The 16,054-nt window shown below is 45.5% G+C and overlaps 1 protein-coding gene across 15 annotated transcripts in view; it reads left to right on the top strand.

Annotated features, from left to right (window-relative positions):
- Positions 1-16,054, top strand: part of TANC1 (tetratricopeptide repeat, ankyrin repeat and coiled-coil containing 1) — a 241,983-nt gene that overhangs the window by 186,679 nt on the left and 39,250 nt on the right. For 12 of the 15 annotated variants that reach the window (XM_043576845.1, XM_043576842.1, XM_043576844.1 and 9 more), the window contains 5 exons: positions 2,306-2,537; positions 3,677-3,843; positions 5,835-6,442; positions 12,667-12,775; positions 13,809-13,931. In XM_043576845.1, the coding sequence (XP_043432780.1) occupies positions 2,306-2,537; positions 3,677-3,843; positions 5,835-6,442; positions 12,667-12,775; positions 13,809-13,931 (1,239 nt within the window). The remainder of the gene's footprint in view (positions 1-2,305; positions 2,538-3,676; positions 3,844-5,834; positions 6,443-12,666; positions 12,776-13,808; positions 13,932-16,054) is intronic. The other 3 variants (XM_043576847.1, XM_043576846.1, XM_043576849.1) reach the window with 1 other exon arrangement.

Raw genomic sequence — 16,054 nt, forward strand, 5'->3', positions numbered from 1 at the left:
GTACTCACAACACACAACTGAAGCAAAAGCATCACGGTATTCTCGCAGCCTTATATAACCAACTTTATGAAATGAAAACAAGTTGTTGTGGCTCCAGACTGGTTTCATGACCCACTGTTGGGCTGACAGACTTCTTCGGTCAGACACGGTGCTTGACATAGACTGGGGTGCTGCCTGTCTTATTGGTGGTTTCTACAAGCTTAGGGGTCCTCCTGTGTTCCTGCTCATCTTTCTAGGGCAAAGGGGAAGAGCAATCAGCTTTCCTCAGAGTGTGGATGATAATTTTAATCTAAAACAGAAGTCACACAACAGTTCCAAATTGGCCATGTCTACTCTTGCCACTTGCTTTTAAGAGTCTACAGACCTATGGGGCGCCTGGGTGACGCAGTCAGTTAAGCGTCCGACTTCAGCCAGGTCACGATCTCGCGGTCCGTGAGTTCGAGCCCCGCCATCAGGCTCTGGGCTGATGGCTCAGAGCCTGGAGCCTGTTTCCGATTCTGTGTCTCCCTCTCTCTCTGCCCCCCCCCCCCCCCGCCCCGTTCGTGCTCTGTCTCTCTCTGTCCCAAAAATAAATAAAAAACGTTGAAAAAAAAATTAAAAAAAAAAAAAAGAGTCTACAGACCTGGAATCTAATCCCAGAGCTTCCACTGCCTGCCCTTGTTACCTGGTGAGGCATTTAACCTGTGTGCAGTCCACAGCTGTGAACCACACCTGGTGAGGCAGGGTTGTGAGGAGCTCTGGGAACAGCAGGCACTCAGACCCTTCTGGAGAACAGAAAGCACTTTGCACACATACATTTTTACTTTTCTCACCTTCCTTTTCTCATACTCCCTGTTCCTCCTTGTATTCTCATGTGGGAATGTATCAGAGTTTCCATACATCTACAGAGCTCTTCTCCCAGGACAATTCTGCACCTGGCACTTTCCTTGGACTCTAACAAGTAGCCTGCTGCCCCTTCAAATCCATCCCAACAAAGGCAACACTCCTTATCCCCTCAGTGCTTGGGAAGGAACCTCTCTCCTATGTGTCTCTTCACGCTATAGGCAGACGTTTGGTAATTTCTGATTTTGGTCCTTCAAACCCTGGTGTTGTTGAATATCTCCGGTGTCAGGTGTGTGTGCGGGGAGGAGACTAAAGGTTTGAGCTAGGCTGCTGGCCCTCCTGTCTGGGAAAAAGAAGCAGCTGTGGGTGTGCCTGGGAGGCTCAGTCGGCTAAATGTCTGACTCTTGATTTTGACTCAGGTCATAATCTCACCTTTTGTGGAATCAAACCCCGCAAGGGCTCTGCACTGACAGTGCTGAAGCCTGCTTGGGATTCTCTCCCTCCCTCTCTCTCTCTCTCTCTCTCTCTCTGCCCCTCCCCTGCATGCATGCACCCATGTGTGTGCAGGCTTGTGCTCTCTCTCTCTCAAAAATAAATAAATGTTTGGGGCGCCTGAGTGGCTCAGTCGGTTAAGCATCCGACTTCAGCTCAGGTCATGATCTCACAGTCTGTGAGTTTGAGCCCCACATCAGGCTCTAGGCTGACAGCTCGGAGCCTGGAGCCTGGTTCAGATTCTGTGTCTCCCCCTCTCTCTGCCCCTCCCCTGCTTGTGCTTTGTCTCTCTCTGTCTCAAAAATAAATAAAAACATTTTAAAAATTAATAAATAAATAAATGCTTAAAAATTTTTTTAGCGTTTATTTATTTTTGAGAGAGACACGGAGTACAAGACGGGGAGGGGCAGACAGAGAGGGAGACACAGAATCTGAAGCAGACTTCAGGTTCTGAGCTGTCAGCACAGAGCATGATGCAGGCCTCGAACTCAACAAGCCTTGAGATCATGACCTGAGCCAAAGTCGGATGCTCAACTGATTGAGCCACTTTCCTAGCCACCAACTTTATCTGCTTTTGGGGAGCAGCACATGAGTTTCCCAAGGAAATGCTGCTGTTTTGAAAGTAGGAATGAAGTGAATGTGGCACTTCTGGATGTTGAGTACATTGGGATTATTCAGAGATGCTCTAAGCCAGGATTGGCTTTAGGTTTTATGAATGAGGCTTATTCATTATTTTTGATACAGAGTACCTTGTGCTGATCTTAGTGCTAATCAAGATGGATTTGCGGCTGCAATTAAGAGTCTGCCCAGAACTTGGCAAACCGTGTGAATGAATGAAAGAATAACTGAAACAATTAAGCTAAATAATGACTCAGTGTTGGGGAATAGAAACAACGTATTTCATTCCCCTGGCAGAGGGGGCATCGCATGTGTTTGAGATCACGGAGGGAGCATGTGAAGAGGGGTGCTGACGGCTCTGCTTCCCGCATAGGTCGTGGCCTACCACTACTGCCAAGCTGACAACACGTACACGTGCCTGGTGCCCGAGTTCGTGCACAGCATTGCAGCTCTGCTGTGCCGGTCCCACCAGCTGGCCGCCTACAGGGACCTACTGATCAGGGAGCCCCAGCTACAGAGCATGCTGAGCCTCCGGTCCTGCGTGCAGGACCCAGTGGCCGCCTTCAGGAGAGGAGTGCTGGAACCGCTCACAAGCCTGAGAAACGGTACTTCCGAGCAGCCACCCACACCCTCTCTCTCTAGTCCAGAGTCCCCGGGACAGTCCTCAGAAGCACTTGGATGGGGGCGAGGGTGGGCGCCAGGCAAGGATGTGGGTGAATGTGTGCACTGCTCATTCCCTTACTCAGGACCATCTCCCTAGGGTCCCTGCTTGCTTCTTGAATGGTGTAGTTTTGAAAGAAATGCCTACAATAAAGAATTCACTCCCCGTTGAATATTTCCAAAGTAGCTAATTTGTAACCATAGGTTATACAGATGACTTATGCCCTAGAAACTGTTGCCTGCATATTTTATATTCCTACCTAGTGGGGGAACAAGTTGGTTGATTGGAGAACTTGCCAGCTATTTTGTTTTCAGGGGCTCTGCTCAGTTGAGTTGATCCTAAAGGCTTTTCTAGAAGTGTTCATTTGATTTTTTTTTTTTTCCCCTTGAAATACTCGACAAGGTAGGGGACATTAATGCTATCATGGGCTGTTCATTTCTTATCCTTTCTCCTCCTCATTCCTCACCTTTTAAGCTAGTTTACCTGCCTCCATAGCACTTTGGGATGGAAACAGGTCTGTCATCATTTGTCCTCAGTCTCTTGGACAGAAAGTTGGTGCTAATAAATGGAAAACTAGATTCAGGCTTGTGAGAAAGAGCCCTGTTCTAGGAGTCTGTAAAAGTGAGGTTCTCACCACTGGCTGGCTGTGTGCCTTGGGCCAGATGCTTGGCTTTTGAGGGTCCCTTTTCATTCCCAGACATCCACTGCAGGGCAAGGGGGATTCTATGGGGAGGACCTAGCATCTTTTCCAGATTTAATCTCCATATATGCCAGTTATCTTAGCTATAGCTCACCCCAGTGAAAGGAGTGGATGAAGAGCTAACTGTATCATATCCATGGGTGAGATCCTGCTAATGTGTGTAATACAATATGTTTCTGAAAACTGTTTTATAAGATTTGTTTTTCTCTTGGCTGTCTGCTCTGGTTTTCATTATAAATTTAATAGAAAATGTGCTTCTCTGAAAACCGTTTCTTCTGCAATATGTAAACCTTTTTAGCTTTTCCTAACACTAAAATTCACTGGGTGGTGCCATTTTCTAGAAATGTATAATTTCTTAATTAAAAAATTATTTTATCCTTTAGAGCAGAAAATTCCTGAAGAAGAATATATTATTTTGATAGATGGCTTAAATGAAGCGGAGTTTCATAAGCCTGATTATGGAGATACGCTTTCTTCATTTATTACCAAAATTATTTCTAAGTTTCCTGCCTGGTTGAAGCTGATTGTGACTGTAAGAGCAAATTTTCAGGTGAGAAAGAATTCTCCAGTCTCTTTCCAAGACCTCATACCCAGAATTTATAGTGATTAACAACATAAACTGTTAAAAAGCGTTTAGCTGCTTAATTGAAAACTACATTAGGACTTTGATATATTTAGTCCACAAAGCCCCAAATGAGTGAAACTCTGACCTTTTTACCTTCCATGAATCAAGATGTCAGGAAAGTCTCCTCTTAGCACTGCACTGTCCCTGCACGTCCAAAATACAAGAGTCCAGCCCTGGAAGGAACTCAATTTATCTACTGGAGTTTAAAGTTATTCCTGTAGTTATTTGTGTGGAATTGCAGTGGGAATTTGTTTCTTTTATTTTCTTTCCTTCCTTCTCTGTCTTGTTGTTTCTTTCTTCCTTTCTTTCAAGGAAGAAAAGATTTTTAAGGCTAATTCTGAAATAAGGTCTATTTTTTCATAAAACTTCAACATAAGATTCCACTTGTAGCGAAATGAAGTGCTTTTTTTAAAATTCTTTTCCTCATCTTTCCCTTCATTTGAACCCAAATTATATCTTACCAACCTTTGACTTCTTCCCTCTACCCCTGTCCTTTTTTAGTAAAGACATTACTCTTAGATTTTGATTTTTGCCCTTTTGTGATGATGTCTATTTAAAAATAGCATTTGGGTTCTTTTCTTTTCTCATTAAAAGTGGCATTAGGCCTCAGCCTCACTTGACATTTGTTTTTATGGCCATTTGATTTATACCCTTTGCAGTCATTTATCACACAGTAAACGGAATTTGGTAATCGATAGAGCAAAGGAATAGGAGTCCTATATTGTTTGTACTAGCTGTTTAGATTTTCACAGGGTTCGGTTACCATCCATGTAAAATGGGAGTGATTATACTCAGCCTGCCCCCTGCAATTATTATATTCAGTGAGGACATGGGTCAAATTCTTCAGAAACGATAGTGGTTAGTTTATTTTTTTTAATTTTTTTTAGTGTTTGTTTATTTTTGAGAGACAGAGAGAGACAGCATGAGTGGGAGAGGGCAGAGAGAGAGAGAGGGAGACCCAGAATATGAAGCAGGCCCCAGGCTCTGAGCTGCCAGCCCAGAGCCCGACGCGGGGCTTGAACCCACAGACCGCGAGATCATGACCTGAGCCGAAGTCGGACACTCAACCGACTGAGCCACCCAGGCGCCCCAGATAGTGGTTAGCTTAAAGGAAAAACCAAAAACTCCTCTCTGCTGTTAGGTGTGAGGAGAGTGCTTATCTTTCGGATGGGGGTGGGATGGAAAGGGGCACAGGGCTTCCGAGAGCTGGTGACATTGTTTCTCGCTGCTGGTTACACAGATGTATTTAACTTTGTAAAAATTAATGACGTTGTGCAATTATGGTTTGTATGTTATACTTGAACTTAAAAGTTTACTTGGAATGAACAGCAGTTAAAAAAATGCTAGCAGGCTATCCTGAAGTACGGCACCTTCATTAAGGCATGCTGTGGCTGCGGTATAGCCTGCCGGGGGGCAGGGGCCGTTTCAGATTTCCTGGCTCGGTTATACAGTCCCAGTATCTGATGCACAGAGAGGGATGGATGCCTCTTATCTCGGTGTCTGGCCGTGTTCTTAGATACACAGTGCTGGTTTGTGTCTGTCCTTGTTATGTAACCTCTGCACAATGTAAGGATTATGAGTATTGGGTCACCTCAGGGTCTCACTGCCCCTGTGCTGGAATGGCCAGCTTGCCATTGTCTGCCCGGGGCTCTTACATCTTGCTCGTTTCTGAGTCTTCAGATGAGGGCCTCGGGAAAGCCATTACTGATTCGATCTCGCATCAGGATTTCTTTCACATAAGCTTTTTATCTTCAACTTATCCTATTACATGTTTTAATACAAAACAATGAGTCCCTGTAATCCATGAAAATCCTCCTTGAAAGAAAACTAGTGAATCTAGTTTGAAATGCAGCTGACATAAAAAAGAAATCTCTGTGGACTGACACTGTGGGTTTTTGGTGGTTTTTTTTCCACAGGAAATTGTGAGCACGCTGCCATTCGTCAAGCTTTCCTTAGATGACTTTCCGGACAACAAAGACATTCACAGTGACCTGCATGCCTACGTCCAGCACAGGGTCCACAGCAGCCAGGACATCCTCAGCAACATCTCCCTGAACGGCAAGGCCGACGCCGCCCTTATTGGGAAAGTGAGCAGCCACCTGGTGCTGCGGAGCCTCGGCTCCTACCTGTACCTCAAACTCACCTTGGACCTCTTCCAGAGGGGACATTTGGTCATCAAAAGTGCCAGCTACAAGGTGGTCCCCGTGTCTCTGTCTGAGCTCTATCTGCTGCAGTGCAACATGAAGTTCATGACCCAGTCCGCCTTCGAGAGAGCACTTCCGATTCTAAACGTGGCCCTCGCATCCCTCCACCCCATGACGGATGAGCAGATCTTTCAGGCCATTAACGCTGGCCATGTACAAGGGGAGCAGGGATGGGAGGACTTCCAGCAGAGGATGGATGCTCTCTCCTGCTTCCTCATTAAGAGGCGAGACAAAACCCGCATGTTCTGCCACCCGTCCTTCCGGGAGTGGCTCGTTTGGAGAGCAGATGGTGAAAACACGGCCTTCCTATGCGAGCCCAGGTATGGCAGGCCGCTTCCTGTCTGCTGTTTGCAGGGAGTCTAATGTGCGATTAGAGAAGGGATTGCAAACACAATTCACCCTTTTTTCCCCTCCTCTCCAGTTCACCCTTCTCAATGGAAAGGCAACACATGATGAACAATTCAGGAGGGCCGTGGAAAACCTTGCTGCTAAACAAAAACTTCCATCCTTTAATTGCTAGAAATTTGTATGCGAGTACATCCAGTGAGAGAGAGGCTGAGCAATGCCTGGTGACCTTTCTTCGCTGTCCATTCTCTTCTAGACCTTGGTCTCCTTTATGGGAGTCACAGTGTGGTACATGCTCCAGAGAACAGTGGGCTTCTCCAGAAGCCACTCTCAGCTCAGCTTCCTCACCTTGAGTCTGTCCACTGTCCTGGACCCCTAGCATCACTGCTGCCCCTCTTGGGCATATAGCATCTTGTCCCAGGGATCAGATATGCCTGCAGGCCCCAAATGGAGCACAGTGATCACAGCTGGTTGTGATTATTTGCATTTGTGCTTCAGTGCAGTGTAACAGGCTTGGGGTCAGCAGGATTCAGATTCAGACCTCAGATGCCCCATTTATGAGATGGTCCTGCGGCAGCTGCATCTAGGGAGTGGAAGGTTCCACTGAGGAGTCTCAGCAGGGTGGAGCCAAGACTCCGCTCTCTGCACTTCTCAGGGGAGGGAAGGCGGTAAGCCTGCCTCTCATGTGGCCTCATGCTAGTCAGAGTGCGAGGTCAGGGAATTTGAGGGTGCAGATGCTTTTGTTTCCTTATATAAGGGTGGGTTCTTGTCTACTACTTCTGCCTGGCCCTGGCCTTGGCCTGCATCACTGTTGTCTTGAATGGTTTCTGCTGTCTGTGAGTCATAATTGCCCCCGACTCAGTACCAGGTCCAGCAAGCTGCTAAACTGTTCCCTATGAGCTGCACTGGCCAGGTGACCAGATGCTGGGGTCCAGGAATGAAGAGGTGAAATAAGCATTTGTAAGCTGCACCACCTTCTTCCCCATGAGTACTGATTTGACATTGACCAGATGGGAGTCTGGCTGTTTCATGTTGGGGGTACTGTTGTTTTCTGAGGTAACACCAGGCTAAAAATGTGTTCTTTTGAGTCTGGTTTGAGGCAACAAACTGTAACTCCCAGGTTATTTAGCGAGACTGTAAATAATAAGGTGATATGTGTACCATATATTTGACATACTTAGCCAAGTTGGATCATTTTCTAGGAAGATAGGCTACAGTTGAGTTTGTAGAAACATAAAAACAAGTTGAGAAACTTCAACAGGGGATGTAGATTTGTCACTAGGGTTTGAAGCAGAGGAAGTTGAACTGTAGTCACTGTAAAGCCTCGCTCTGCTTTGGGTGGTGGGCAGCACTGAGGTAATGCAGCCTGGAGCAGAGCTCACTATGCAGTGACTAGCAGACGTGTACCTGAAATGTTGGGCTCCTGAGTGCTGATGTGTTCCAAGAAGCATGTGTGGGGAATTACCCAGGGTAGGAGCAGGACTGGACCAGGACAAGAGAGACATCCAGGGTGCAAAGTATAAGGAGTTCCTATTTGGCATTGTGCACATCAGCATTTACCCAAGACCCCTTTAGTTCTGGAATTTCATTCAGCAGACAAGGCTGGTGAAAGGACACTACTGGATGCATTTCAGCAGAAGTCTCTGCGGGCCCACCACATGCAGGGTACTGTGGCAGATTCAGAGAGTCCTGGGATAAGGGCCCAGCTCTCAAGGGCTTCCCACACAAGGGGGCAAGTGAGGGAGGAAGTGACCATGTGGGAAGAAAGCACTGCACGTGGACTTTAGGAAAGGGAGGCTTCCAGCTAGGCAAGACCGTTTTTGGAAAGTGTTTCACATACATGAGGACATTTGGGCTGGGCCTTGAAAGATGGGTAGCATTTCTCTTCCCACCCTAATTAGTTGTAATTTTCCCCTAATTAGGGAGAAGCAGCAAAAAGAACCCAATACCCAGAGTCAATGACATCTCACTTTTTATTTCTGTCTCTTTCCATGCATTTTAAACATTCTCCAAATCATCTTTTCTATATTAAAATTCCTATCCTGCTTTTTTTTTTTTTTTTTTTTTTTTGGCTTACACATCATGGATAGCCTAGCAAGCAGTTTGGAAATCTTAGCAAAGTATCATTTTTCATGGGTGTGCAAACCTCCTAGTAGGCGAATAATGATGTACTTTATTTACCCTTACTGTGGGGCCTTGCAGTTGTTTCTGGGTTATTTATAAATAAAGCAACCTATTGTGCATGTCTTGGTGCTTTTCAGGAAAGGAATAGAATTTTTTTCTTTGTTTTCATTATTCCTTATGTTAGAATTACAGGAGCAGAATTAAAAAGATGAGTAAGTTGCTTAAAGTCTTCTTGCACATCACCTAGACTGAAACATAATTCACATTTTGCAATATTTACTACATCTGTCATCTTTTGCCGATAACAAGTTGTAGATACCACGACATTTTACCAAGTAACTGATTATGTACCTCAAAAAGACATTTTCACACTTAACCACAACACCATTGCCACACCTAAAATGTTAAGACTAATTTATCAGTATTATCACACATTTAGCTGTGACCAAATTTCTTTACTTCCTTCATATTTTTCTAGTATGTTTGAATCAGGATCCAGATAAGATCATGAAAATGCGTTTTACAGTGCCTCTTTTAATCTATAGATTTGCTTCTCCTTCTGTTTCTGCTTTGTCCTTGCATTTTATTTGTTTAAAAAGAACAACTGAGTAATTTGTCCTATATGGTTTCCCATAATCTGAATTTTGCTGATTGCATTCTCATGGTATTTACTGTGTTTATCACCTCTATTTCCTGAAATTGGTCAGATTTTATCTTAAAATATTTTTTGCAAGGATACTTAATAGATAGTAGGTCTGCTTCCATCAGGAGGCACACAATGTCTTAATGTCTCTCGGAGGCCTGATGATTATTTCCCAGATCCATCAGTTCATTAGGGTTGCATCAGGAGTTTTAAAATCTTGAGCAACCTCCTGTCTGTTGTCATGTCATGGACTTGAGGAATGAACAGATAGGATTTTAGTAGGTGGAAAAGAGGCTATTGCAGACAGAAGGAGCTGTCCAAGTCATCATGTCAAATGGCAGGTTGTGTTTTGGCAACAACAAACCTAGTTTGGCTGGAGCTTTTGTCATGGGATAGAAGACTTAACAGAAGGATGTGCTAGGGAGAATAGACTTTAATCAGTCATCTCTGGAGAGCCCTCAATTGAGCAGGTCGAAAGTGCAGACTACCTACATTGGCAGGAGTGTGGAGGGTTGGACCATGAGATCCTGTGTGACAGGAGCAGGGACTTGGTGGACCTGGCTTCGGGATGCAGAGGGGTAGAGACTGGCTCTGCTAACATGAGATGGGTGGGCACAGCTTGGCCTTATAAGCAAAGTCAAGGAGAAGGGGGAGCTGTAGAGGACATCAGGGTGTTAAGCCACAGAAGCTAGGAGTGGCACTGTTCTTAGGAAGGGTAAGAAAAGCAGGAGGTGTGGAGCACGTGTTGCAGGACATGAGATGCCTTTTGCTTATAGCAGCTTGAGCTGGTGGGGTTGGCAGAACTGCCTGTTCAAGTGGGGGGGAAGTCTGATGGTGGGGAAGTTGGAGGTGAAGATGTGGTATCATTCATGGAGAAGTGGTGGAGGGGTCTGATGAGGGAGTGTAGTTAGCAGAAAGGGAGCTCTGACTTCTGGGGTATGGAGCAGAATTCCAGGAAGGAGGTTGGGGTGCAAGAGCTGCTGAGAGGTGAAGGAAGATGATAACTAAGAGGGAGTTTGGCTTCCCAGTGGAGGAGGAAGGTCCCACATTCTTAGAGATTCCTTCCATCCAGCTGTGAGTGATGGAAGAGGAGAGCGCCAAAATTCTGGGATAAGAAGTGTAAGGGTGGAGAGGTTTGGGTTTGTTTGTGGGGAAAGGGTTTTTTTGTTGTTGTTGTTGTTTTAACACAGGAGTTGGAGGTGTTGTTGGAAAGGTGTGGGATAATGTGGGGAAACCTAATGGAAATGCAAGGGGAGAGGGGCGGGGAGCACAGGCAACTTGTCTCCTCTGTATTCCCATTGAGGTGATTCATGGCACCATTCTGCTGAATGTTGTTTATAGTCCTCTGGTAGCTGAGAGCTCCTCCAGGGAAGCACCTCACATTGTTCCCTGTGGAATCCTCCATATCAAGCATGGTGCTAGTTACAAGGTGGATGTTAATGAGTGAATGAATGAGAAATCATGGTGCACTGATAAAGAGCATAGGTGCTTGCATTAGGTAGACTGCAGTTCAAATCTCTTCTCAGTTGTTCACCAGCTATTTGATCTTTTGGGCAAATCATTTGACCTGTCCAGGCGACTGTTTCCTCATGTAAACAAACTGTTTAGTGGTTTGCGGGATTGTACGGTTTAGTGAAACAATTAGCTAAGTTTCTGCATCTGGTATATAATGAACAGAATTATAAGTGCAGGTAGCCTTAGAAAGCACTGCAGGATCTAGGAGGAAGGGAAGAAAAGTAAATGGGATATAGAGGAATGGAACACAGCTATCTAGTGATTACGTGAATGGTCTCCTTAGGCAGGAGGCCACGTGCTTAGTTGAGATCACTAGAAGCCACTGAAGGATGCATGATCATTTCCCCATTAGGGGTGTAGCCATGGTACTTAGCCTAGTATGTCTTTGTGGTGGACACAGTTGGTGTGGCCATTGAGTTCAGCAGACTGGGAGACTAAGGATGGCTTAGGCCATGGCTGGGAGATGCGAGCCAGGTTGAACCCTGGGACCTGCCCATGGCTAGGGACTAGGGAACTAGGGAGGATATAGAGCCTGGACCACTGGTAGGTGGGAGGGAGCAGGAAGGGTGGGAACATGGGAGAATCTCATCTGAGAGGGAAAACCCAAGCTTGAGGTGTGGGAGGTGGAATGTGTGCAAAGAAGTACAGACTGTGTGCTGGTGGAAGAGCTCTAATCCCTTACGAGATGTTGGACAAGGCACTCAGTGTCAGCATGTTTTTAAGTCATGCCTTCCCCTGAAGTATAAAAAGCAATCTCTTGGTCTCTACTTGCCTTGATTTTTTTCATCTCTAACATAGTTTATGACCTATTTGAAAAACAGGCAGGCAGTTGGATAGCTAAACACTATTTAAATGATGCATGATTTTACTCATCTAGATTAGTAACTCCCAGAAAATATTGGGGAGAATGCATTTTTTCCCATAATGCTTCCTTTTCTCCACCATTACCTGCTTTCCCTCCAAAACAAAACAAAACAAAAAATCCAGCACCTCAGAGTTGTCAGATTGATAGAAATAAAAATAATTCACATTGTACAGAAGTCATTGCTGTTGGAATAAGCAGCCCCTAACATCTTTCCCAAGCAAATTGGCTCAGACAGAGGCATGGATCCCACAGGAGACGGAATGAGTCTTGCAGATGTGGAGAGGGTGATGGGTAGGATGGCTTCTTCATGAAGGGGTTAGTGAGGGGTTAATTGGTGGTGTCAGTTGAATGTCCACCATGTGCCCAGACACAGCAAGTCTGCTTGTACATCTTAGTTTTCTCCACCCAGTAAGGAACTGTGTTCCATCCGAGCCTAGAATTCTAGGTATTTCTGAGTATGTGCTGTTGCTTTGCATGGCTTGGTTTTTGTTTTGTTCTCTTTGTCAGGTCTTATCCTTTGGCCAGGTCTACTCCCAGTGGTGATTACACTGAGGGGGGAGACTTGAATGCCAGGTCCAGTGATGGTTCTGCTCCACCTGTCCCTCTGTTCATTCATCCATACAAGAAATACATATTTGAGTGGTTGCTATAGGCATTTGCTAGGTATTATGCCTATTGATGTGCCATAGGCAAGACCCTTAATCCCATGGAATTGACATTTTTGTGACAGACCTAAATAAATAAACAAGGTGAAGAATGATGGATGAGGGACAGAGAGTGGATGGTTCCAAGGGTAAAGACCTGCCTTGTCCTAGAGCTTCTTTCTGGGTCACTCCACAGAGATAGGGGAATCCAGAGAAATTCTAAAATGACTTGTAAGAATAAATAGCATTGGCCGTCTTTTGTAAAGAGGCAACTTTTGACCCATTTTGTTTGGCGATGCTGAAGCACCAGGAGAATAGTCCAGAGTCGTGTGGAGATGTTCACACCTGAGAGCTTACAGTTCGTGGAATGGAGTCTTTTGTTCCTAAGCTTTGTGTTTCTTGTTCCAGGAATGGGCACGCTCTCCTGGCATTCATGTTCTCTCGACAAGAGGGCAAGCTGAATCGCCAGCAAACCATGGAGCTTGGCCATCACATCCTGAAGGCACACATTTTCAAGGTGAGACGCGCCACCTTGAAGAAGAGTTTTGTTGTCATTTTGAGTGTTTGGTTTTGGAGATTTTCAACAGCTTTATCAACCCTCTCAGAGCCTTCCATGAGCCCCATTTTTTTCCCCCTTAACATCTGTTTTAAAAAGTTCCTCTTCACCTAAAGTTTCCATTTCTTTCGTTCCCTTTTGTTTCTCGGTTATTTAGTTGCTGAAGAACGTGAGCTACGTGACCTGTGTAGTTTCATACAGCCTGGATTTTCTGATCGCGGTCTTATTTTTCATGGTCTAGTTTAACATGGTTCTCTTTCCTCTGGATTTCCTGTCATTTGCTAGTTGTTTGTTTTGAAGTTTATTTCTTTTGAGAGTGAGAGTGAGTGCAGGTTGGGGAGGGGCAGAGAGAGAGGGAGAGAGAGAATCCCAAGCAGGCTCTGTGAATCTCGAGATCATGACCTGAGCTGAAATCAAGAGTTGATGCTTAACCAACTGAGCCACCCAGGCGCCCCATGTCATTTGCTAGTTGTATGTAGAGGCTTAATCAGGTTCGGGTTTGGTTGTTGCTTGTTTTTGTTTTGTTTTGTTTTGTTTTTGCAGGGTGTCACAATTACTTTAGAGTTATACTTAGAGTTTAAACTCTTTATATGTCTGTAGGGTTTTTCTTCCATCAGGAGGTAAGGAATTCATGTTAGCTTCTCTTAGTGGGGTATTATCAGTCACTACTGATGTTTGCCTGGACTCTGCATTAAGGGTTACAGGATGGTGATATTCCAAATTTTATTCTTCCTTTGACTGGAGAACTTCTATAAGAAGAAACTTGGTCTTCATTGCCATGTCTTTCCTCAGGCATCGTGTATGTAGCAAGGGTGGGCTAGTTCCTTGATTCTTGATTTTAGGGTTGGAAGGACGGCTTACATGTCCAGCGTTCTCTGTGCCTCGGCATTTCCCTGAGTTAGTGCAGGTCTGCACCTTCCCGGGCCTACCCCTTTCAGCCTGACACAGCTGGGAAAGGAGAGGATGAGGCCCACTTGTCTCTGATTACTTCCAGGGCCTCAGTAAGAAGACAGGAATCTCCTCAAGCCACCTCCAAGCCCTGTGGATCGGGTACAGCACCGAGGGCCTCTCTGCCGCCCTCGCCTCTCTCAGGAATCTCTACACCCCCAATGTGAAGGTGAGCGACCCTGTGTCCGGAAAGCTGGGGCCCCAGCCCCCACCACCTTTCCTCCAGCAGCCCTGCTGTCCCCTGTACCATGTGGCAGCCACAGGAGCTAGTGGAGCCTCTAATGATGCTTTTCCCCCTGATATAAATCGTACAGGCTTGAATGCCCTATTACTGGTTTTCTTGTAGAAGTTTAGCTTTTTCCTGGGCAGGGAAACGTGGGCTGCCATGTGAGCACGTGGGGACTAAGAGAGGATGTGATAAGGAACCAATTCACAAAGGAAACCAAAGGTCAAAGGGAGATTTCTAGGGAAAATTGATTTTTAAACTGTCCTGGGTCTCTAATCTGGACTATCTCTTTATGGTTCATAGGAAATTAAGCATTGATGAGTGACAACAAAGCGATGGTTGCACAGAGAAAATGTGTTACATAAAGGTTGTGTGTGCGTGTGCATTTATGACTGTGGAAAGTGTAGGGGGGTCGACCTGCTACTGGGCCGGGAGCTTCTTCCCTCCTGATCAGTGGCTGTCATGTCACAGTGCACTGCTGTGCTTTTTAGAGTCAGTTTTCCTTCCTCCTTTAAGCAAGTCTGAGAATCTAAAACACATGAAGGCCAAGTGTCTTTTAAGGCAACACAGGAGGGTTAACTCCCACAAAGATTGTGGGAATTACTGGTTTATGTTCCAGCAGCATACAACCATCCTATCCAATGCAATGTAGTAAAAAGATCACAAGTGTCTTCCACTCGATATGTCAGCTGGACTCCAGGCCTTTCAGCCCCAGGCCCTGACGTGCCCTGCTGCATACAGAACCTCTGAGGCAGTTTCCCAAGGAGCCAGGTCCTCCCCTTCCAACACCTCCATGAACACAATCATACCTGTTGCCTGCTCAGCAGCATCAAGGGTGAGTATAAGCAAGTGGTCATACAGGGAAGGACTTTCGAAGCCCTGGAGATTTCTGGGCCTCTCTCTTCCCTATTCCTCACTTCAGTTCATCAGACCCACCTGGAAAGAGTGCCCTTGGGGGACTCCTGCACCTCTTCTCCCCCACTGTGTGCACACCCCATCCTCAGCACCTGCCACTCAGCTGTGTGCCTGGGAGTGTGGACCTTGCAGAGCGCTTCCTTGGTAGACATAGTTCTGCTTCCTTTCTCTCTCCTCTGGCTTCCTGGTAGAGAGGGTAGAATGAGCACACAGAGGAGCCCCTATGTCATAAAGGATATGGGAGTCCCCCGACTCTGGAGCAGGTCCCCTAGAGCCCTGGTGCTCCATGCAGGACCTCGGTGCTGGTTGGAGAAAGGCCACTGCTCCCCCATGGATGCAGACGGGGTTTTTGCAAGGATAAAAGCACAGCCTTCTGTGGGCAGACTCAGCCCACTGTTAGGGTCCTAGGCTAAATGGATTTCAGCCTGACTCCCCTTTTGGCGGGGCACCTCGCAGCAAAGCAGCAGTGGAGAGCCACTCATAAGAACCCTGTGCTTTGTCCCACTCCTCCAGTTTCCAGACTTTTCGGTGTGAGTGCTGTGTCCAGGCTGAACCCACATGCATGTTTTACAGAGAAGCTGGTTTTAGTAGTTAAGGAGAACTTCTCCTACTGATCACAGGGATGATCATAGTGGAAGTCATATTAAGAGTTTTTGTTTTACTTAGATTTTATAGAAATGAGAGTTGAGGTTACTACAATAGCATGGTTTCATCTTTCCTCTCAGCTAAAAGTATATCTTTTGAATTCTCCACAATTAATAAAATGCTATAATGATGAGGAAGAAAGAAATAAAAATGTGGCAATATCTGTTTTCACTAGTGCATTATGGGCCCAGAAGTTCCTCTTTTAAAGTGGAGGAAAGTAAATGGAAAGCGTTATACCCTGTCAAATACAGGGTTTTTAAATACAAATGTTTTTAAGACAGTAAATTAAAAGGTACAGCATAAGAATGTAACGAGCTTGACCCTCCTGAGATCATAGACTTTACTTTTAACATACTTTCAATTCTAAGAGTTATTTGTCTTTACTTTGTTTTATAGAACCCCAGTGTCATCTGCTTCTACACTGTGCTCAAAATTCTATAACTTGGTTATAGAATTTTAAGGCGTTCCATTATCCTTCTGTTTCTTTTATCTTTCAAGAAAAAAAA

Source organism: Prionailurus bengalensis, chromosome C1 (genome assembly GCF_016509475.1).
Source record: "Prionailurus bengalensis isolate Pbe53 chromosome C1, Fcat_Pben_1.1_paternal_pri, whole genome shotgun sequence".
NCBI lineage: Eukaryota > Metazoa > Chordata > Mammalia > Carnivora > Felidae > Prionailurus > Prionailurus bengalensis.